At 46.3% G+C, this 24,087-nt stretch overlaps 1 protein-coding gene across 1 annotated transcript in view; it reads right to left on the bottom strand.

Moving 5' to 3' along the window:
• Positions 1-17,229: 17,229 nt before the first annotated feature.
• The window catches only part of LOC144691533 (CMP-N-acetylneuraminate-beta-galactosamide-alpha-2,3-sialyltransferase 4-like), a 64,856-nt gene continuing 57,998 nt past the window's right edge, over positions 17,230-24,087 (bottom strand). Inside the window, exon 6 of the mRNA XM_078559702.1 lies at positions 17,230-17,383. Within this exon, the coding sequence (XP_078415828.1) occupies positions 17,303-17,383 (81 nt within the window). The 3' untranslated portion in view covers positions 17,230-17,302. The remainder of the gene's footprint in view (positions 17,384-24,087) is intronic.

Below are 24,087 nucleotides of genomic sequence, written 5' to 3'. Positions count from 1 at the left end.
CATCTCTGTCTTAAATGGGTGACCCCTTATTTTTAAACCGTAACCCCTAGTCCGAGATCCTCAAACGAGAAGAAACATCCTCTTCACATCCACCCTGTCAAGTCCCCTCAGGATCTTATGTTTCAATCAAGTCAACTCTGCTAAACTCCAGATATTGGAAACTTTCAGGACTGACAGTAGTTAGAAAAGGGTGAAGAATTTGAAAGTAAGGATGAGGATTTTAAATTAAAGCATTGCTTAACCGGAAGCCAGCATAGGTCAGCGAACAAAAGGGTGGTGGATGAATAGGTTGGTGCACATCAGGATATGGATAACAGAATATTGGATGAGTTTAGGTTTATGGAGGGAGGGCAGCCAGCCAGAAGAAGCATAGGAATGGCTGAGTCTAGAGGTAACAAAAGTATTGATGCAGAAAGGTCATCAAGCTGAGATGTTAACTCTGCTTCTTTCTCCACAGATGCTGCTGATAATTTCTGGCCTTTTCTGGATTTTTTTTTCCGATTTCCAGCAGCTGTGGTATTTTGTTTTTGTTTTCAGCAGCAGATTGGCTGAAGCGGGACAGGAGGGGAAAATAGGCTTAAAAAGTGAAGGAGATATGTGGTTGGAAAGTTTCAGTCAGCTGGAAGACTGCTGTCCCAGATGAAGTTCAGGAAGAACGAGAGGTGAAGACAGCTTTTTTTAAATATTTGTTCTTGGGATGTGGGCATTGCTGGCCAGGCCAGGATTTATTACCCTTCCCAAGCTTAGAGGGCATTTAAGAGTCAATCACATTGCATTTTGGTCTGGAGTCACATGTAGGTTAGACCAGGATAGCAGATTTAGTGAACCAGATGGGTTTTTACAACAATCGGCAATGGTTTCATGGTCATCATTAGACTTTTAATTCCAGATTTTTATTGAATTCAAATTCCACCATCTGCTGTGGTGGGATTCAAACCCAGGTCCCCAAGGCATTACCCTGGGTCTCTGGATTACTAGCCCAATGACAATACACTACGTCACCACCTCCCCTATCTCTCAGTTAGAATGATGGAGTGGCTCTACAACTTGTCCCTCAGGCTGACACCTGGCAGAGCAGATAGTTCACCTGTTAGAGAAATTGCTAGATTTACTTTCTCATTGAAGTCAATGAAAGTGAAAATTCGGCGCCTGATCCACAAAGTCAGCTTCATACCAGAGCAGCAAATTCGAAAATCTATCCCAACGGCTACATTATGATTTACCGCTATTCCTTGGAACTTTGAACAAGGCGTAGATAGTTCAGGCTCTCTATCAAAATGCTTACCCGTCCTTAAGGAAGTAAGCCATATTGTTAAGAGCTCGATAAATACACAATGTTCCCTAAGGCTCGGAGTGTATTAAAATCAGTGTGTTACCCGGGTTTAGGGGGTTAAAGTATGAGGTTGGATAATATCCCCTTGAATTTAGAAGGTTGAGGGGTGATCTGATCAAAGTGTTTAAATTGTTAAAAAGATTTGATGGGATGGAAATGGAGAAATCGATTTCATCTGAAGGGGAAGTTAAAGTGAGGGGGCTTCAAGTTAAAACTAGAGCTAGCTGACACCAGAGCCAAATGAAGAAGCAGTTTTCCATGTAATGGGTAGAGAAACCTGGAACTCAATCCACAAGAGCCTGGGGATGTTGGGTCAGTTGGAGCTTTCAAGACAGAGGTGAATAGATTTTGGTTAGGTAATGATAATAAGAGCTATGGATTAAACGTTGGCAAGTGGAGTTGAGGCACAGTTCAAATATGACCTAACTGAGTGTACTGAATGCCCTTATGTTCTCAAAATGGATCTGATGCTCAAGATAGTAGTAGTAGTTATTAATGCTTCATAGGCTATGCCAATAGTGGAAAGAAAATCCAAACACTATTGAACAGATCAGTATAAACATTTATTGAATCATCTCAGAGGCCATGAACATCAGTCAACATGGATTTAAAAGCAAAGGTCACACTTCACTAACCTACCCACATCCTTTGAATGGTTAGCTAATTTAGTGAAGGTAAGTTAAATACTGGATATAAATTATTTGGGTTTTCAGAAGACATTTGATCATTTCCTATGTCAACCTTTCAAAGACAATCAAAGCGGAATAACAACTGATGAGTGTAACGCGAGAGCTGGTGAATAAAGGCACTCCTGAATAGGACTCCCCCTAATGCAATATACGGAGGTGAGCCACACAGTTATGAAAGAGTTAATTTTAACACCACAGAAGGGCCAGCCTGATGAAACCCTGGCTCATTAAGAGGCTGGAAGGAGACATTATCACAAAACAATAGAGCAAGGTTACTGCCATTGCTTAATACAGTTAAGAGACTGGAAGAGACATTGTCATAAACAATGATACAGGACAACTGCCATTGTATAACTCAGTTAAGAAATTGAGAATGCTATTATCATAAATGAATGGACCCAGAGAGTGGCCATCACATATCACAATTAGCCCCTGACAGGAACGGAAGGGGCATTCACACATGTGTCAACTCTGGAACCAGGTATCCCTCACTGGGGTGAGGAATGTGCTGTTTTCTGTTATGGAAACAACATGAGAACTGATTATGTCCATCCAGTCCTGTCTAGGTCAGGGCATGGAATAAACTAAAGATATAGGAAGTGTTAAACAATGGATGATTCAGCAGGATGGCAACAGGAGATGTGTTTGTGACATTGTGATATGAATCATCATAAAGGACGACACTGAGGCATGGTTATCACAGTCGGAGAAGAAGGATGGAGATTGGTCAATTCTAGATCCAGGCCTTCAATCAACGACCAACTGTGTGAGTGATTATAAGCTCCAGCCAAATCATAGAGGGATTTGTACTGGGGTAATTTTGTGAGTTGTAGTCAAATTGTGGAGAGGTTTGAACTGTGGTAATTCATGTAAGTTTCAGTCAACTTTGTATAGGGGTTTTGTGTCGTGGGTTTTGTGTAAATTCCGGACAAGTCACTGGAGGGTTTGTACTGGAGAGGGAACTTGTGAGTCAAATAAATGACTATATCTGAGGGTTAGCCAAACACTGTGTCATGTGCATTTGTTCTTGTGATTCCTGAGGTCCAAAAGCTATCGTAAGGGGAAAAGGGAACAGGAAATCCTTACACCCTAGAGCAATAGCTTGGCCTCTGGTTACCAGTCTAGTGACAGTATTAGTAAGCAAGCATCTCCTCCCAGTATTTTCTGTTTTTATTGCTAAAATATAGATAGACTATGGGATACAATAAACTCTCTTCATTACCACTCAGAGACACAAGCATTATAATTCAGAAATATAAATTAATTAATGCATTATAAAGATGGCAGGGAAAGTGATGCATTGCAGCTGCAGGATGTGGGACATCCTGGGCACCTTTGTGATCCAGGGCAAGTATCTGCGGCTTGAGGAGGTTTGGCTCAGAATCATTGAGCTAGAGACTGAGCTGCAGACACTGCAATGCATCAAGGAGGGGCAAGGTTACCTGTACACTTTGTACCAGGAGACAGACAGTCACACTCCTTCTGATTTGGTCAGTGGTCAGGGACAGGTGGGTGTGACTGCGAGTAAAGCAGGTATGAGGACCCAGAAGGTAGAAGTAGAGGAGCCTCAGCCTTTGCAATTGTCCAACAGGTTTGAGGTACTTGCAACCTGTATGGGTGAAAATGGTGGCTGCAGGGTGAATGAGAAAACTGACCATGGCACCACGTGCAGGAAGCCATTCAAGTGGGGGTGTTAATAGTTATGTAGTGGTAATAGGGAACAGTATAGTCAGGGCAATAGATACAGTTCTCTGCAGCTGAGAGCGGGAAACCAGAAGGCTTGTTGCCTGCTTGGTGCCAGGGTTAGGTACATCTGCTTAGGGCTGGAGAGGATTTTGAAGTGTGGGGGAGAGGATCCAGTGGTCGTGGACCACTGAGGTACCAACGACATAGGCAGAGCTAGGAAAGGGGTTCTGCTGAGGGACTACAAGCAGCTGTAGGCTAAATTAAAAAGCAGAACCTCCAAGATAATATTCTCCGGATCACTATCTGAGCCACAAGCAAATTGGCGTAGGGAAAATCAAATTAGAGAGTTAAATGCCTGGCTTATCAAACATTGGTGTGCAAGAAATGTGTTTCAATTCCTGGGGCACTGGCACCAACACTGGGGAAAGCGGGGGCTATACTGTTGGGACGGACTACACCTGAACTGTGCTGGGGCCAGTGTCCTGGCGAGTTGTACAACTAAGGTGATAGAGAGAACTTTAAACTAATCAGTGGGGGTGAGGGATCAAGTTTGGGAAGATGTGATAAATTAAGTAGAGAAGATAAGACAAGAAAGAAAGGTGGGAATAAGGGAAATGTTGATCAGAGCATGGCAGGAAGGGACAAACCTAAGAGTGCACCAGCAGATAAGGCTAGAGGTTACAAAAATAGAAAAAAGACAGAACTAAAGGTTCTGTATCTTAATGCATGTAATATTCATAACAAAACATGTGAATTAACAGTGCAAATAGAAATAAATATGTACGATCTGATAGCTATTATAGAAACATGGCTGCAGGATGACAAAGGCTGGGACCTGAATATTCAAGGGTACATAACATTTAGGAAGGACAGGAAGCTGGAAAAGGTGGAGGGGTAACTTTGTTATTTAAGGATGACATTGGTGCAATAGCGAGAGAGAGATGACCTTAATTCTGGAGATGTAGAAACAGTTTGGGTAGAGATGAAAAATAATAAAGGTAAGAAGTCTCTTGTAGGAGTGGTTTATAGGCTCCCTATTAGTAACCACATGCAGGACAGGGTATAGAGGAAGAAATAATGGGGACTCCTGAGAAAGGTCCAGTGATAATCATAGGTGATTTTAATCTACATATAGATTTGACAAATCAGATTGGCAAAGGTAGTCTGGGTGATAGAATGTTTTCAGGACAGTTTCTTAGAGCAGCATGGTCTAGAGCCAACCTGAAAGCTGGCTACACTAGACCTGGTAACGTGCAATGAGACAGGACCAATTAATGACCTCATAGTGAAAGCACCCCCAGGTAGCAACGATCATAATATGATTGAATTGCGCATTTAATTTGAGAGCGAGAGGAGCAGATCTAAGACCAGCATCTTAAACTTAAATAAGGGCAAATATGAGATCTTGGCTAAGGTGAACTGGGAAAATAGGTTCAGGGATCGGTCAGTAGAGATTCAGTATCAGACATTCAAGGAGATATTGCAGAATTCTGAGAAATGATACATTCCAGTGAGAGAGAAAGACTCTAAGGGAAGGATGCAGCTTCCGGGTCTAACTAAGTAAGTTGAAGATAGTATCAAATTGAAAGAAAGAATGTTTAATTCCGCAAAGATGAGTGGCAGGTGAGAATATGGATAGAACATAAAGAACAGCAAACAATGACTAAAAGAAGAGAGGGAGAAATTAGAGCACGAGAGAAGCTAGCTAGAAATATAAAAACAGGCAGTAAGAGTTCCTTCAGGTATTTAAAAAGGAAAAGATTAAGCAAAGTGAGCATTGGGCCCCCAGAGGATGAGACTGGGGAATTAATAATAGAAAATAAGGAGACAGTGGATGAATTGAACAGATATTTTGCATCTGCCTTAACTGTAGAGGGCGCAAATAACATCCCGGAATAATTGTGAATCAAGAAGAGAAAGGGAGAGTTGAACTTAAAACAATTACAATCGTCAGGGAAAGGGTACTAAAAGAATTATTCGAACTAAAAGCTGACAAGTCCCCAGATCCTCATGGACTTCATCCTAAAGTCTTAAAAGAAGGGGCTCCTTTCATTCTGGGCAGATCCCATCAGATTGCAAAACAGGGAATGTGACTCCACTATTCAAGAAAGGAGGAAGGCAGCAAAGTGATGAAAAGTGTTGTTGACAGTGCTATCAAGTGGCACTTACTCAGTAATAGCCTGCTCATTGACAGTCTGGGTTCCACTACGGCCACGCAGCTCCTGACCTCATTACATCCTTGATCTAAACATGGACAAAAGCTCTTAACTCAAGAGGTGAGGTGAGAGTTGTAGGGTCTGGCGCATATAGAGTTAACATGGGACTGGGTAGAATAATGCCCACACAGTGCTATAAGAGAACAGAAGACCTGCACCTAGGGGTGAGTCCAGTGTTGGACAGAGCTGTGTGTAGAAGCTGGCATGGAGCTTAAAGCTTGAATCCTTTACTGTATATACAGTTAGTACTACATAGAACTACTACATAGTTCTTGTAGTTAATGGACCATAACTTCTGATCTCCAAGGTATCGTATCTGGGGGGATACCATAAGATGTGCTAGGGAACCTGCTGGAAGTTCCCAGGTAAGGATTGAATGGCAATTGTTTGGGAAGTGCAAACTTCCCATGGGCAATTGTCCTGCGCTGGGAACCATCTGAAAATTGCAATTTAAATCGCAAACTTCTCCCTATCTTGAAAGTGGCGTAAAAAAGAAAGACTCCCACAGCTACCTCGACTACAGCTCCTCACACTCCGCTTCCTGTAAGGACTCCATCCCATTCTCTCAGTTCCTTCGCCTCCGTCGCATCTGTCCTGATGATGCCACTTTCAAAAACAGTTTCTCTGACATGTCTTCCTTCTTCCTTAACCGAGGTTTTCCACCCACGGTGGTTGACAGGGCCCTCAACCGTGTCCAGCCCATCTCCCTTGCATCCGCCCTCACACCTTCTTCTCCCTCCCAGTAACATGATGGGGTCCCCCTTGTCCTCACTTATCACCCCACCAGCCTCCGCATTCAAAGGATTATCCTCCGCCATTTCCGCCAACTCCAGCATGATGCCACCATCAAACACATCTTCCCTTTACCCCCCCGGTGGCATTCCGCAGGGATTGTTCCCTCTGGGACACCCTGGTCCACTCCTCCATCACCCCCTACACCTCAACCCCCTCCCACGGCACCTTCCCATGCAACCGCAGAAGGTGCAACACCTGCCCCTTTACTTCCCCTCTCCTCACCGTCCAAGGGCCCAAACACTCCTTTCAAGCGAAGCAGCATTTCACTTGCACTTCCCTCAATTTAGTCTACTGCATTCGTTGCTCCCAATGCAGTTTCCTCTACATTGGAGAGACCAAATGCAGACTGGGTGACCGCTTTGCAGAACACCTTCGGTCTGTCTGCAAGCATTACCTAGACCTCCCTGTCGCTTGCCATTTCAACACACCACCCTGTTCTCATGCCCACATGTCCGTCCTTGGCTTGCTGCATTGTTCCAGTGAAGCTCAACGCAAACTGGAGGAACAGCACCTCATCTTCCGACTAGGCACTTTACAGCCTTCCGGACTGAATACTGAGTTCAACAATTTTAGATCATGAACTCTCTCCTCCATCCCCACCTCCTTTCCGATTCCCCCTCCTTTTTTTCCCAATAATTTATATAGATTTTTCTTTTCCCACCTATTTCCATTATTTTTAAATGTATTTCCATCCATTGTTTTATCTCTACCTTTTAGCCTTTTTTGATTCCTTCACCCCACCCCCACTAGGGCTATCTGTACCTTGCTCGTCCTGCTTTCTACCCTTAATTAGCACATTCCTTAGATAATATCACCACCTTCAACACCTCTTTGTTCTTTTGTCTGTGACATCTTTTGGTTATCTCCGCCTATCACTGGCCCTCTATCCAGCTCTACTTGTCTCACCCCCCACCCTTAAACCAGCTTATATTTCACCTCTCTTCTATTTTTACTTAGCTCTGTTGAAGAGTCATACGGACTCGAAATGTTAACTGTGCTCCTCTCCGCAGATGCTGCCAGACCTGCTGAGTTTTTCCAGGTATTTTTGTTTTTGTTTTGGATTTCCAGCATCCGCAGTTATTTGCTTTTATAAAAAAGGAAGTTCCCTGCCTCTCTGGCACCCTCATGTGGTTTATTTGAGTATTGTCCTTTTCCATCTGATTCAGCAGCACTTGACTGAAGGTTTCAGGAGTGCGCTGCACTGCACAGTTCTCACTCGGCCTGAGTTAGAAAGTTGGGTGAGGCAGGATTGAAAAGATTTCAAGGTAAGAAAGTAGGAGCGGAGCGGCAATCCGACTCTGATTGCCACTATGTAGAAGATCAGGCCCAATAAATACGTACAGTTAACCTATTTAAAGACTGCAAATACTTCATTAAGACCTAATGAATGGTATCCAACAGCCTACAACATGGTGGCAACGAATGGAAACAACCCAAAACCTCGCAAAAAATGCAGAGAAAAACTAAAATCCTGCAAGGCTAAAGGAAAAATTGAAGAAACATTCTGACCTGAAGACAAGCTCAAGAAGCAGACGTGCAGAGGAAAATTGCCGGGCAAGAAAGAAAGGAGGAAGTTCTCCTTGCGATGAAAGCCACTTAAAGCCAATGGCATCATTAGCACTGTTAAAGGACTATTCAGAACTCAGTGGCTGCACAGGAAATGGGGAGGGTACAGGATCAACATGTTCCCTCTAGGGTGATAGGAAGCAGTAACAAGCCCAGAGAACCATGGATGACCAGAGATATTCAGGTTACGATGAGAAGGAAAAGAGAGGCTTTTAGCAGGTACAAGGGAAGCAAATCAGCAGAGGCATTAGTGGAGTACAGACAGTGCAGTGTGGAGCTTAAGAAAGCAATTAGGAGAGCAAAGAGGAGATATGAGAAAGCTCTGGCTGGTAAAAGTAGGGAAAATCCCAAGATATTCTATAAGTATATCAATAGGAAGAGGATAACCAGGGAAAGAGTAGGGCCCATAAGGGACCAAGGGGGCAACCTATGGGTGGAGCCAGAGGACATCGCTAGAGTGTTGAATGAATACTTCATTTCCGTCTTCACCCAAGAGAATGAGGATGAAAGTATCGAACGCGGGGAGAGAGACTGCGAGGTTCTTAAGCAAATTGATATAGAGAGTGACAAGGTATTGGAGGTGTTGGCAGGCTTAAAAGTGGACAAATCTCCAGGTCTGGATGATTTGTGTCCCAGACTGCTAAGGGAGGCAAGGGAGGAGATCGCAGGGGCTCTGACCCAGACTTTTAATTCCTCTCTGGCCACGGGGGAGGTGCTAGAGTACTGGAGAGCAGCTAATATGGTTCCGCTATTTGAGAAGGGTTGTAGAGATAAGCCAGGGAACTACAGGCCAGTGAGTCTCATGTCAGTGGTAGGGAAACTATTGGAGAAATTTCTGAAGGAGAGTATCTATCTCCACTTGGAGAGGCAAGGTTTAATCAGGGGTAGTCAGCATGGCTTTGTCAGAGGGAGGTCATGCCTAACAAATTTGATTGAATTTTTTGAGGAGGTGACCAGGTGTGTAGGTGAGGGTAGTGCAGTTGATGTAGTTTATATAGATTTCAGCAAAGCCTTTGACAAGGTCTCACATGGGAGACTTTTAAAGAAGGCAAAGGCACATGGGATACAGGGTAATTTGATAAGGTGGATTCAAAATTGGTTTAGTTGTAGGAGGCAGAGGGTGATGACAGAAGGATGCTTTAGTGACTGGAAGCCAGTGTCCAGTGGCGTACCACAGGGATCTGTGCTCGGTCCCCTATTATTTGTCATTTATATAAACAACATAGATGACTATGTGGGGGGTAGGATTAGTAAGTTTGCGGATGACACAAAGATTGGCCGGGTGGTTAACAGTGAGGTTGAGTGTCTTGGGCTACAGGAAGATATAGACAGGATGGTCAAATGGGCAGATAAGTGGCAGATGGAACTTAACCCTGAAAAGTGTGAGGTGATACACTTTGGAAGGAATAATTTGACGAGGAAGTATTCAATGAACGACATGATACTAGGAAGTTCTGAGGAACAAAGGGACCTTGGTGTGTGTGTCCATAGATCTCTGAAGGCGGAGGGGCATGTTAGTGGGATGGTATATGGCATATGGGATACTTGCCTTTATCAATCGAGGCATAGATTACAAAAGTAGAGAGGTCATGTTGGAGTTGTATAGAATCTTGGTGAGGCCACAGCTGGAGTACTGTGTGCAGTTCTGGTCACCACATTATAGGAAGGATGTGATTGCACTGGAGGGGGTGCAGAGGAGATTCACCAGGATGTTGTCTGGGATGGAACATTTAAGTTATGAAGAGAGCTTGGATAGACTTGGGTTGTTTTCGTTGGAGCAGAGAAGACTGAGGGGCGACCTGATCGAGGTGTACAAGATTATGAGGGGCATGGACAAGGTAGATAAGGAGCACCTGTTCCCCTTAGTTGAAGGGTGAGTCACAAGGGGGCATAAGTTCAAGATGAGGGGCAGGAGGTTTAGGGGAGATGTGAGGAAAAACGTTTTTACCCAGAGGGTGGTGATGGTCTGGAATGCACTGCCTGGGAGGGTGGTGGAGGCGGGTTGCCTCACATCCTTTAAAAAGTACCTGGATGAGCACTTGGCGCGTCATAACATTCAAGGCTATCGGCCAAGTGCTGGTAAATGGGATTAGGTAGGTAGGTCAGGTGTTTCTCATGTGTCGGTGCAGACTTGATGGGCTGAAGGGCCTCTTCTGCACTGCGTGATTCTGTGATTCTGTGATCTCAGTCCTGGGACATTGCTGTGGTATATGTAGATTGACGACCCCGACCCCATGATTACTGTATTACTCTTGTTATATGCACCTCTAATTTCCTGATTTATACCATGCCCTACAGTACCGCTACTGTTTGGTGGCCTATAGTAACTCCTATCAGTGTTTGCTGCCCCTTGGTATTTCTTAGCTCCTCCCAAACTGACTCTACTTCTTGATGTTCCAATCTAAGATCCTTCCTCACTAATATACTGAGCTCATCCTTTATAAACAGTGTTACCCCACCTCCTTTTCCTTTTTGCCCATCCTTCCTAAATTTCAAATCCCCTTGAACGTTCACTTCCAAGCCTTGGTAACCCTGCAGCCATGTTTCTGTAATGGCAGTTAGGTCATATATGTTGGCTTCTATTTGTGCCATCAATTCATCTACCTTGCTGCAAATGCTACGTGCATTCAGATAGAGTGCCTTTAATTCTGACTTTTTATTATTTTCGTCTTATCTGCTGGTGCACTGGTGAACCTTTATGCTCTGTCCCTTCCTGCCACACCCTGATTACAATTTCCCTTAATGTTTTCTTGCTCTCTCGCCCTTTCCTCTTTCTCTATCACACCTTCACTCACATGATCCCTCACTCCCATTATTTAATTTAAAGCCCTCTCTCTAACCATGTTATACAACTTGCCAGAACACTGGTCCCAGAATGCTTTAGCTGAAGACCATCCCAGTGGTACAGCTCCCACTTTCTCCAGTACTGGTGCCAGTGCCCTAGGAATTGAAAGCCATTTCTCGCACACCAATCGTTGAGCCACACATTTAACTCTCCAGTCAGATTTACTCTCTGCCAAATTGTTGAAGGTTCAGGTAATAATCCTGAGATTATTATTTTTGAAGTTCTGCTTTTAATTTAGCCCCTAGCTACTCATACTGTCGAAGCAGAACCTCTTCCCTAGTCCACCTATGTCATTGGTACCTACATAAAACATGACAACTGGATCCTTCCCTCCCACTGCAAGTTCCTCTCCAGCCCACAGCAGATCTCCCAAACCCTGGCACCGGGCAGGTAACACAGCCCCCTGGACTCGTGGTCTTGGCTGCAGAGAACTGTGTCTATCCCCTGACTATGCTGTCCCCCTACCGTTACATTCTATTAGCCACCCCTGCCTGAATGGCTTCCTGTACCACGGTGCCATGGTCAGCTTGGCCATCCAACCTGCAGCCCCATTTTTGTCCATACTGCCTGCAAGAACCTCCAACCTGTTCGACAATTGCTGAAGCTCCTCTGCCTTCTCAACCACTGACCAAATCAGCCAAGCCTATCCTAAGGGGTGCGACAGCCTCATGGAACAAAGTGTCCAAGTAACTTTCCCCCATCGCTGATCGGTTGCAGTGTCTGCAGATCAGTCTCCAGCTCAGTAACTCTGAGCCATGTTCCTCCAGCCACAGACACTCACTGCAGACATGTTTGCCTTGGACCACACAGGTGTCTACGAGTTTCCACCTTCTGCAGCCGCCACACATCACCTGCCTGTCATTTTTATCACATTTAATTAATTACATCATTATTTTTACTAATTATATTTTAATTAATGTCTCTAATCCTGCCTGTGCTTATATTCTTATTATTTCAATAAATATTCTACTTACCCTGATTGAAATTTCTCAGTTAAGATGAGTGGGAAATACTTGCCAGCCAATCTAATAATTGAGGATTTGAGTACAAGAGTAATGAAGTGTTTCTGCAGTTGTATAGTGCCTCGGTGAGGGTGCACCTGGAGTATTCTGTGCAGCTTTGGTCTCCTTACCTAAGGCAAGATATATTTGACATAGAGGGAATGCAACAATGGTTCACCAGGCTGATTTATAGGAGCAGGATAGGCCATTCAGTCCACCGAGCCTGCTCTGTCATTCAGTACGATCATGGACGATCATCCATTTCAATGCCTTTTTCTTACACTAGCCCCATATCTCTTTATGCTATTCGTATTTAGAAATCTGTCAATCTCTTAAACACACTCAATGACTGAGCTTTCACAGCCCTCTAGGGTAGAGAATTCCAATGGTGCCATGGTCTCAGAGGGATTCGCAACCCTTTGAGTAGAAAAATTATCCTCATCTTGGTCCTAAGTTGCTTCCCCTTTAATTTGAAATTGTATCCCTTGGTTCTAGGCTCCCCAACCAGAAGAAACATCCTACTTGCATCTACCCTGTCTATCGCTTTAAGTATTTAGTAGGTTTCAATGAGAGCACCTCTCATTCTTCGAAACACTAGAGAATACAGGCCCAGTTTCCCCAATCTCTCTTCATAGGACGGTCCTGCCAACCTGGGAACAAGTCTGGTGTTGCACTCCCTCTATGGCAATAATATCCTTCCTAAGGTCAGAGGGCCAAAACTGCACACAAGACTTCAGTGCGGTTTAACCAAGGCTCTACATGATTGAAGCAAGACTACGCTAATCCTGTACTCAAAATCCTCTTGGGATAAAGGCTAACATTCCATTTGCCTTCTCTATTGCCTGCTGCACCTGTACGTTAGCTTTCAGTGACTTATCCACGAGGATTCCCTGAGGTAGTTCTGTACCTCGGGGAGCTTTGCCTGCGTACACCTACATGATTGCGCAAACTTCCACGCTTGCCCTCCTCCCGCGCCCCCCACACAGGCAGCGCTGAGCACTGCAGCATGCGTTTCACGCTGGGCGGGCTGCTTCCTCTAGCCCCCCTGAGCCTGCCTGATGAGGGCAGAATTCTGCCCAATGATTCTATGCTTCCAGGCATAGATTTGTGCCACCTGCTCTCAGATGTGAACTACCTGTTTCCAAGGTGACCAGCAGCCAAACTGCACCATTGCAATGGTGCTGTCAGTAAAAGTTTAATCACCTACTCCCTTAATGGTTCACCACAATCCCCTGCTGCCCTCTGGGAAAGATACCCCAGTATGGCTCACACTTCCTTATAATAACACCTCCGCTTTGTCAGATAGTGAATCCAGGTGCTGGATCCCTTTCATTACTTGTCCACAAATTTTATCTCTGGGCTCCATATCTATGGAGATACACATTGGATTTATCCAGCCACTCCATCCACCAATAGTACACCATGGCCACAATCTGAACTACCTACAGGATTCACTGCACCAATGCATGATGGTTTCTTGATCAGCACTTTCCAAACCCAGGAACGATAAGGGCCGCATGGGGAATACCATCACCTCCAGGAGTGACTCTAAGTCACATACCTTGCTAACTTGGATATTTAACAGAGTTTGTTCATCATCACTGGGTCAAAAAAGGAGGACATCCTGGCTAACAGGTCCATCATACCAACTGCATTAATTCAAAAATGTGACTCACTAGAACCTTCTTAAGAGCAAGGGATGGGCAATAAATGCCAGCCTTGCCTGCACTTTCTTCAATCGATCCAAGGCTGTGGGTCCCATCCTTATCGAAGCCACAATGGATGAGCTTTCTGTGCTGGCTCGCTATTGTTTGCACAAAGTAGCCAAGTTCTGATTTCCACCCAAGCTGTTTCTTGGACAGAAGTGTTGAGATTGGAAGATCTGATCGATATCAGGTATCATTCAAAGTGAACCAATGACTCCCGGAACAAATGTTTATTAATAGGTATTTTCAATAGTACATTCAGGCTGTATTACAGATCCCAGATTCAACCCATGCAGCAAGAATGTGCTGTGTGCACAAAAAGAACACAAGAACAACAATTTGCATTTACATAGTGCCTTTAACTTAATAAAACATTCTAAGGCACTTCACAAAATTTGACACTAAGCCTCACAAGAAGCGATTATGACCAATGGCTAAAAAGTTGATCAAAGAAGTAAGTTTTAAGGAGGGTCTTAATGAAAGAGAGGGCAGTTTATTGAGGGGATTGTGGAGCTTAGGGCGGAAAAGGCTCAAGGCATGGTCACCAACAGTGGGGAGAAGGGAATGGAAGATGCATCAGTCCCAAAGCGGAGCAACACTGAGTTCTGTATGGGTTGTAGGGTTCGTCGAGGTTACAGAGAGTCCTTTCAATGCTTGTCTCAAATATATTCCTCATCCTAATGTCAGTAGAGTGCCCTCTAATGCACCATTGTGACATTTTCCCCACTTCCCACATCAGCCAGCCTCTGGCCTGTCTGAGTGAAATTGCCAATTAGTATTAAATACAGGACAGTTTTGTGCTGTTTTCACTGTGCTGGGCGCTGGACAGCACTGGAGAAAGTAGGCTGAGACAGGCCAAATGCAATACATACCATCCACCAGTGCAGGGGAACCACTGCTCCATCTGTCAAGAGACCCCCTTTAAAAAACACCTTAAAACATCACAATACATTACATTTAATATAGTATTTTTCTAAGTGCAATTTGCATATAATCCTATTGATGCTTGGTTCTTCACGATGTGCAAATTTCATTGTACCTGAATCCAGCTGCCTTGCATGTGTCCATTTCAAATGGGGATTTAGAGAACAATGATCAATATCCACCAACTTCATCATAGCCTGGGTGGGGGTGGGTAGATGAAAACATGATAAGTGGTAAAGTCCATGGCAATGAGCGAGATGGAGAAAGCACCACTGCAAAAGACTCCGAGACACCTCCTTGCATTCAGTCAGATTCACTAATGGAGGAGTAATCCTGGCAACAGAGCCATGTTGGAGAAACAATGAGTCTCAAAATGGATCTCTCCCTTTTTGTAATTCGTTTGGAGAACAATCTTCTGAATAGAAAAAACTCACACTTTTATCACAAATGCCTAGGCATAAGTTGGTTTAGGATCAAGAGGTAGAGCCTGCAGTTTCACACAGGGCTCAATTTTCAGTTCCAGCCGTTCCTTCATTTGTTAATCCATCAGCAACTGATTCTTCAGAGAAAAAAATTCCAAATGTACTGCACACAATCTCAAATCACCAAGTTTAAAAAAGTGCTTTCATCTGAGATGGAGGCATTACGTGAAACTTTCATCTACTGGAGTACATGCTTGTTTGTCTATGAGTTACAAAGTGCTTTTAACATTAAAGTAGTCCATTTAGTCCCTTGAGTCTGTTCTAGCTCAGAAACCGGCAATTTAAAGGCACAGGGGTTTGGTGTGTAAACCAGTAATCTGTCCCAGGAGTAGGCGTCACCCTCCTTTTTTTTTCCTCCTACTGCAAGTCACTTCTATTCCAATTTTAATGAGCACAAATTCCTTTGGATACCCGAGAGCCAGCAAATATTCCTTTCTTCTGAAGGTTAAAGGAACATTCAGGCAGAATTTCTAGTCAGCAGATGTCAATTGCTTAAGTTACTGAGTCTTGGTTTCCATGTTTACTGTGTAATGTTACTGTTAACCTGTTTCTTCAGCAGTATGAGTACCTTAAGTGTTGATCCATGAATGTTCAGAATTGAGTGCTCTGCTCTGTAATTGTCTCCTCTCCTTGCAAAACAATTTTTAAAATTGCACATATATTGCTCTTTTGTGTTTATATTTTCAGGTTTGATGTCTAAGGAGCTTTTCAACTGCCCAACTCATTGTTGTAAGAATAGCAGGTGTCTTTTAAAAAAATTTTGCTATTTGTGGTCAGCGCTGGGCTGGAACACAAGAGCTCACAATCCTGCTGAAATGCCCATCACCACTGAGAGAAACCAACAGCTGTTTGAATAGGAAGTCAAGCAAAAACCATCTGTCATCTTCTTGGACAGTAAGATCAAATGGAAGAGACAGATCAACAATAGTAAGGAGATAGCCTTCTCCTTCCACCTAAAGTGTCCTAATTCCTATACGCCTACATCCAACTCCCCCACAACCTTCAGTACCAATTAAGAATAATGGGCCTACCAGGTTCCCTTGTGTGAGAAAGCTCCATTAACACTATAGGCAAAATTTTACAGACCCCTCCCCATATTCACCCCCACCCACCCAGCCGCCCCAGAGGGCAGACTTGGAGGTGAAGGTGGTGGGCTGGTCGGTAAAATTATGGGAGTCGCAATGGATGGCTCTACAAACCAGCTCCACCACCTGGACATTTACCAACTGACTGCTCCAAGGAGGTGGGCAGATGATTAGCATAATTAAACACCCAATGAGGGGCCATTTTATGGGGCTGCCATCATTTGCCAATGAGCACCCCCGACCCCACCACCCCCCCGCCTCTTGTGTAGGTTGCTAGCATATTGGAGTTGTCTTTCCTGCAACAGCCCAGAAGGCCATCAAATCTGGAGGCTTGATGGCCCAAACAGACAGAGGCGGGCAGGGAAGACAGCAGCTGCAATGCCAATGATCCACCAAGAGGGGTTTCCCCTCTGACCCTAGGCTCCCTGAACTTTCACTATTTTTTTAAACTTACCTGGCTCGGCTCCCGAGGTCTGTGACCTGCCTCAGCCATGGCTACCTCACTCAGTGAGGGGCTGCTGCGGCTTCAGAGCTGCCAGCACTCTGATCGGGCCAGCCGCACCAGGAGCCTGCCTGCCTGCCGGCCTTAATTTGATGGCGGGGCCCAGAGACCTGTGCCTCTAGTGTGGGCTTGGGACTCGCTTCTCACCCCAATATGGGGGCCCCGATGCCCATGGTAAAACTCAGGCCCATAGTCCAGTCACGATAACACAGCCTCTTAATTCCCACTATATGAAAGTTGGCAAAGTCCCATTTTCTACTCGAATTCCTCCTCACTGGAGAGGGGGAGAGATTAACACAAAATCCAGACACCCTCCACCAGGCTAAAACAGAAACAGGGTGGGAAAGAGAGGCATGCCGTGGTGGGATTCTGACAGTGTTGGAGGAGAGGGTATAAATACAAGAAAAATCTAAATTCCTGGTAGATTTGTTGAAAGCCAATCATCTCAAAAATGTAAATAGCATTACTGTGGTTAAGTGAGATATTTGATAACTCCAGCATTCTTTAGCTTCTTCAAAAACTGGTGTTCATGGGTGACATTGTGCACAGAATTCTGAAAAGCAAAAGGAATCAGAATGATTAAGTTGGCCATAACTTCAAAGTACAAGTGACACAAAGACTGAAGAGAAACCAAGACAACCAGGGTCCAGATACCTTTGAGAATCAGAGGAATAAAAGTTCACATCCCTGGCTGAGAATATAAAGCAGCTATGATAAACTAAAACTTTATAAATTACCGATTAGTCCCTGGCCAGAATATTGCGAGTAATTTTGGGCAACATATTTTCAGAAGGATCTGAAGGCCTTAAAGAGGTTGAAGAGGAGATTTACCAGAAGGATAGTTATGTGGAGAGACTGGTGAAGCTGGGCTTGTTCTCCATTGGAGTAGAGATTGTTGTATAATGGGTTAATAATTATGGTAGTGAGATAGTGATGTGTATCATGATGTAACAGTGACATCAACAGTCATATGCCAGAGACTGTTTAGAAAGATGGAATAGGTCTGCACACAAGAGAGATGTTTTAACTTAGTAGCTTATAAAGTATGTAGTGTGAACAAAGTTGTTTTGGAGAAACCTATCTGTATCAGACCTAAGTCACCCCTGAGTAGAGGGAGAGCTTCCCAGTATAGATTAGGCCTTAAGTTAAAGTACAAAGCAAAGGGGACATTGAATAGAGGTGTTCAAAATTATGAGGGGTGTTAATAGTCAAGAAAGAGAAACTGTTTCCACTCATGGGTGGGTTGGTAACCAGACAGCACACATTTAACATAATTGGCAAAATATTCAAAGTGGAGATGGAATTTTTTTTACATGGTGAGTTGTTATGATCGGGATTGCACTGCCTGGAAATGTGGGGGAAGCAACTTCAAAATGGGACAATTCAATTTTTCAGGAGGAAATTGGATAGATAATAGAAATGGAAAAATTTGTAGAGATACAGGGAAGCACAGCTTAGTGGGTTTAATTGGGTAGCTCTTTTACAGAGATGGCTCATGCATGATGTGCTGAATGACCTCACCTGGTAATATAGGATTCTACGGGCAGAATTTTCTGCTTGATGTGCGGAGGGCACACGGTGACATCGGGCGAGCGTCCCGACGTCACTGCGCGGCATTGCGATATTTCATTTGGTGGGCACACAATGAAGTGCGACGCGCGCCCACCATTAATTAATGGGCTAGTTAAGGCCCTTAAATCGGCAATCGACACCGATTTTCAGGTGCCCGTGTAATCTTCGGCACGGCGCATGGGCACAACGAGCAGGTGGGTAAGAGACATTTTAATAAAACTCATCCATGAGCGGGATAAGAGGGCTCAGTGGGGTTGTCAATTTGGTCTGTGAGTATTTATTGCAGAAAGATTTTAAACTTGCCTGTGTGATCTGTAGCAGTTCAGAAAAAATTCCAGCAGCTTTCTCTGTACTTTTAGCCTTCAGGTCACCACGTTGCAAACTGTAATCTTTATCGGGCCTGCAGCTTTCCGGAGGCCTCCCTTTAGCCTGGGTATGGGTTCTGACATCTCCACTGGAGGCAGCTCCTCTGAGGAGGAAGGGAGGGCTAGAATAAGGAGGAGGCCAGGAGTGCACAATCAGCCTCCAGGGGAGCCACCTTTGGGAGGACAGGCGCAGGCACAAGGGGCGCTGGGCCAAGAGGTAGTCCAAGGTGGAAGGGGCCGCAGAAAATGCCACTATCCTGCTGTCAGGGTATATGGGAGGAGAAGCATCTACCTCAATATGACTGAGGTGCAGTACCAAAGAAAGCTCCGACTGTCAAGGGAGAAAGTCAACTATATCTGTCAGATGATTGGCCCTGAGGTCTCTCCTAAATGTGTGGGTGGACACCCCATGCCAGCGGTTCTAAAGGTCACAGTTGCCCTCTACTTCTATGCCTCTGGCTTCTTCCAGGGATCGGTGGGTGATCTTTGCGGTGTCTCCCAATCAGCTGTGCACACTTGTGTCAAGCAGGTTACAGACGCTCTGTTCAGATGGGCATTGACCTTCATCCACTTCTGCTGGGACCAGGCAAGCCAGACACAACGAGCCAGAGGCTTCGCGGCCATTGCTGGCTTTCCCCGCGTCAGGGTGCAATAGACTGTACACATGTGGCCATCAAGGCGCCAGCGGGTGAGCCCGGTGCCTTCATCAACAGGAAGGGATTCCACTCCATGAACGTGCAGATAGTGTGTGATCACAGGATACTGATTCTACAAGTCTGTGCAAGGTACCCTGGCAGCTCCCACGACACCTACATCCTCAGACACTCCCAGGTGCCGGGGCTCTTCAATGCTCCAGCCCGGCTTGATGGTTGGCTGGTGGGTGACAAGGGCTATCCCCTCAGAAGGTGGCTCATGACCCCTCTCCGCCATCCAAGAACAGAGGCTGAGCAGTGGTACAATAGGAGCCACGGCACCACAAGGGCTGTGGTGGAGAGAGCCATCGGTCTTCTCAAGATGCGCTTCCGATGCCTGAACCGCTCAGGGGATGTACTCCTGTACCCCCCAGATTGTGTCTTGACGATAGTGGTTGCGTGCTGCGCTCTCCACAATCTTATGCTGGAAAGTGGGGACGCAGCGGATGAGGGGCAGAGCAGCTGTTGCTCTCATCCGGAGCGCCGTGAGAGGAGGCCACAGATACGACAGGCAGCTGCTCCGCCGACATGAGGTTGCCCCGGACCTCCCTGCTCACCGTTGATGGACGGGCAATGAGCTGGGAAGCTTGAAGCCCACACCATCTCCCACATTGGCAATGATCAGCTATGGCCACTGGCACTGTGAGGGCTTGCAGGTCCAAGTGTAACCCCAGGAGAAGCTGCTTGTTCTCCTGGAAGCCCCTCTCCACGAGAGTTGCCACTCTCCCCATGGAGGAAGCATGATGCTCTGCCATGAGGCTCATTGCATCACTGATGCTCCGCGTGGACTCCTCCTCCATGGACACCAAGCAAAGCATAGTCTCATGTATCACTCCCAGATGCTCTTGCACACCCAGTCGTGTTTCCTGCAGTGGCTGCATCGCGGACGACTCCAGAGGCACATCATCAGGCACCGACTGAGCATGTTCCTGGTCCCCTGCAGTCCTCAGGCTGCTGACACCATCGGCACTCTCTGTCTCTGCCAGCTCCTCCAGCGACTGTGAAGTGCCCTCAGGGCTGTGCCCTCAGGGCTGTGTCCCAGGACACTAGCCGATGTTGCAATGCCCACCGATGTGCCAGTATCTGCGCTGGTGCCTGCCTCGCAGAAATGGTGTGACACAGCTGACAGTTCAGGGCCCTCAGGTGTGAGAGGGGGGCTAGTGCAATCGAGCCTGATCGTCAGGCTCTGATGATGCAGAAAATAACAAGGACAGTGGATCAGTTAGCGTGCACACAGTGACACACTTTATCCCTTTCCCCAGGCTCATTATGTGCTCAACTTTCCAGAACCTAAGGAGATGAATATTGGTGGGGTGGCAAATAGTCAGGAGGAGACCCAAACATTACAGGCGGATACAGACGGGCTGGTCAGATGGCCTGAGGAATGCCAAATGGAATGTTATGTGAATAAGTGTGAGGTGATGCACTTGGGCAGGACAAACAAGGTACGGGAATACACGAGGAATGGTAGGACTGTGGAAAGTAAGGAGGATCAGAGGGACCTTGTTGGGCATGTCGACAGGCCCATTAAGGTAGCGGGACAGGTACATAGGGTGTTTAAGAAGCTAAATTCCATACTTGCCTTTATTAGCCGAGGAATAGAATATAGGAACAGGGAGGTCATGTTGCAAGTGCAGAAAACGCTGCCTAGGCCACAGCTATAGTTCTGCGTGCAGTTGTGATATGAACTTCACGGGAGGGATGTGATTGGAGTGGAGAGAGTGCAGAGGTCGCTGACCAGGATGCTGGCTGGGCTGGAGAGTTGAAGTTATGAGGAGACATAGCATAGACTGGGGATATTTCCCCTGGAGCAGAGGAGATTGAGGGGTAACATTATTGAGCTTTATAACATTATGAGGGGCATAGATAGGGTCGACAGAAAGGAGCTTTTCCCCTTGGCGGAGGGATCAGTAACCTGGTGGCATTGATTTAAGGTAAGGGGCATGAGGTTGGCAGGTGAAGTGATGAGGAACTTCGACACACGGTAATGTGGGACACACTGGCTGAAAGGGTGGTGGATGCAGAAACCCTCCTAACATGTAATAAATATTTGGATGTGCAGTTGTGATGTCATGGCAGACAAGGCCCTGGGGATAGTGGTCAGAAATGGGATAAGGCGACTTTGGAAGGTGGTTGATACGTGCATCTTCGAAGGGCTGAGGGACCTTTGTCTATGACCCACACATCCGACTCTATCAGTCTGTGAATGAGCAATGTTGCTATAACAATTCCAACAATCATCAGTGCTATGAATGGTGGGAAGACAGAGTGGATGTCACTGTTGACCTCAAACACCTGGCCGTTCCACCCCAGACTCACCGACACCTGTGGACCTGGGCACATGGCGCCTCTCAAGTTCCAGGGCCTCCTGCTCGAAACGGCTCAAAATCAGGAACTGGGCCTGGCCGCCTCCAGTCCGCAAACACTCACATACATTGTGAGCATTCTTCATGTGGAAAACAGAGAAGACCATTCATTGCGGCTAATCCCACATGAACTCTGCACGTGCACGCCGCAACCCAACCACAGTGACCCATACCAGGCCTCCAGTGCCTCCTCTCCACACTACTGCTGATCAGTCACAAAAAGATAGTACGACTACTCCCAACCCCCCCCAACGGCCACCTTGGGCACATTCTGCGTCCATCACTTTAGGAAACACACGGTCTTAACTCCCATAGCAAGGAGGCACAACTAGGTGCAGTACTGAGGGCAGCAGACGGCTCTTGGCCATGACACCTTGAGGCTCCCCTTCCACAATCTCATCACCGTGAATAGGACATGTGTTGGTGTTCTGAGTATGCGCCGAGCTGCATCTCCTGCAGGTTGCCCCCAGACTAGTCATGTGCGACTAAGAGCAACACATGGTGTGGGGGAGAACCCATCTCCTCATGAACCACTGAGGCTGATGTAAGCATGGGCACTATCTGCTTGGCCACCCAGTGTACGAGAAATGCCCAACATGAGTCAGTGCAGTCACGACAGTAAGACTTGAGGGGGGGCCTCAAAGGCTAAGCCTATCTGCTGGGTTAAATCTGCTGGCCAACATTGTCCTCACCCTTCCAGAGCACAACAAATCGTTGAAGCGCTTGCGGCACTGGATCCAGATGCGCTGCACCACATTGCGGGATCTCACCACCTCTGCCACCTCCTCCCAGGCACGTTTTGTCATGTGGGGGGGCCTCCTCCTCCCATCCTGGGGAACCAGCACCTCCCGCCGTGCTGCCACCTCCTCGAGGAGGGCAGCAAGGCAATCATCAGAAAAGCGAGGGACACATTGGCACCCCCCGCTGGCCTACCCTCCTGCCTGGCCTGCTCCTGGGGCAGACCCTGCAGCCTGGCCTGCTCCTGGGGCAGATCCTGCAGCCTGCCCTGCTCCTCTGCCCTTCCCTCCAGAGTGCTCTGCTGAGCAGACCCCCTACGGTTGGATCTCCAGGTGACCATCGCGAGCAGCCTACAGGAGGCTGCCAGGCCTTCTTTTAAACAGACTGCCGGGTCGCCATTGGACTCGGCGGCCTTAGCACGCCTGCCGCAGCCCGCACACTCCCGCTATCATGGGAGTCGGAAATGCGCTGGGCGGATCTTAATTGGGTGGGCCAAAATGGCGGCGCGGAACCCATCGCGTGCGGTGATCGGGTCCCCGCCTGCCCGCATCAGCACCTGCTCTGCCCGCCCACCAAACGGAAAATTTTGGCCTATAAAATGGAATAGGGATGAGCGTGCACTCTCCTGTTAAGAGTGCACCCAATTTTCTGCCTCGCCCTGTGAACAAGACTCAAACTTCAAACTGATTTTAATGCAACTAGACTGAGAACAGGGATATTTGAAAACTACTATTAAATCAGGGACTGAGGACGTAGTCACTTAAAAGAACAGTGTTATGTAGGACTTTAAAGTAACCAGATTCGGTCTCCTGCATTCGAAAAGTTTCAATCGCATCATTGGTAATGCAGCATAAAATCTAAAAAACAAGTAGTTCCAAAAGTCAGCATCATTACACTCAGGTGTACAGAGCAGGCTGTGTACATAAAAGATCCAAGATAAATTTCTAAACAGGATTTAAAATGTTGGCATGGAGGAAATACATAAACCACAAGAGATTAAAGTGAATTAGGAATCACCAATTTCTTTTATGACGATGACAGCCGTAGCTTTGTGGTTAAGTAATTTATTTTTATTCATTCATGGGACATGCCATTGCTGGCTAGGCTGCATTTGTTACCCATTCCTAAATGCCCTTGAGAAGGTGGTGAAGCGCTGCAATCCACGTGATGTAGGTACACCCACAGTGCTGCAAGGAAGGCTGTTGCAGGATGTTGACCCAGCGACAGCGAAGGAACAGCGATATTGTTCCATGTCAGGATGGTGTGTGGCCCGGAGGGGAACTTACAGGTGGTGATGTTTCCATGCATCTGCTGTCCTTGGCCTTCTAGGTGGTAGAGGTTTCAAGTTTGGGAGGTGTTGTCAAATGATCTTGGTGAGTTGCTGCAGTGCATCTTGTATATGGTACACACTGCTGTCACTGTGCACCTTGCCAACTATGCTGCCATCCTGGGAACAAATAAAAAAATAAATCTACAGCAGCTGCTTCTTATCAAACCAGCACCACTGCCTCTGCAGTGGGATCA

Source organism: Cetorhinus maximus, chromosome 2 (genome assembly GCF_964194155.1).
Source record: "Cetorhinus maximus chromosome 2, sCetMax3.hap1.1, whole genome shotgun sequence".
Lineage (NCBI taxonomy): Eukaryota > Metazoa > Chordata > Chondrichthyes > Lamniformes > Cetorhinidae > Cetorhinus > Cetorhinus maximus.
The sequence above is the reverse complement of the archived record's forward strand: the minus strand, read 5'-3'. Positions and strand labels throughout refer to the sequence as shown.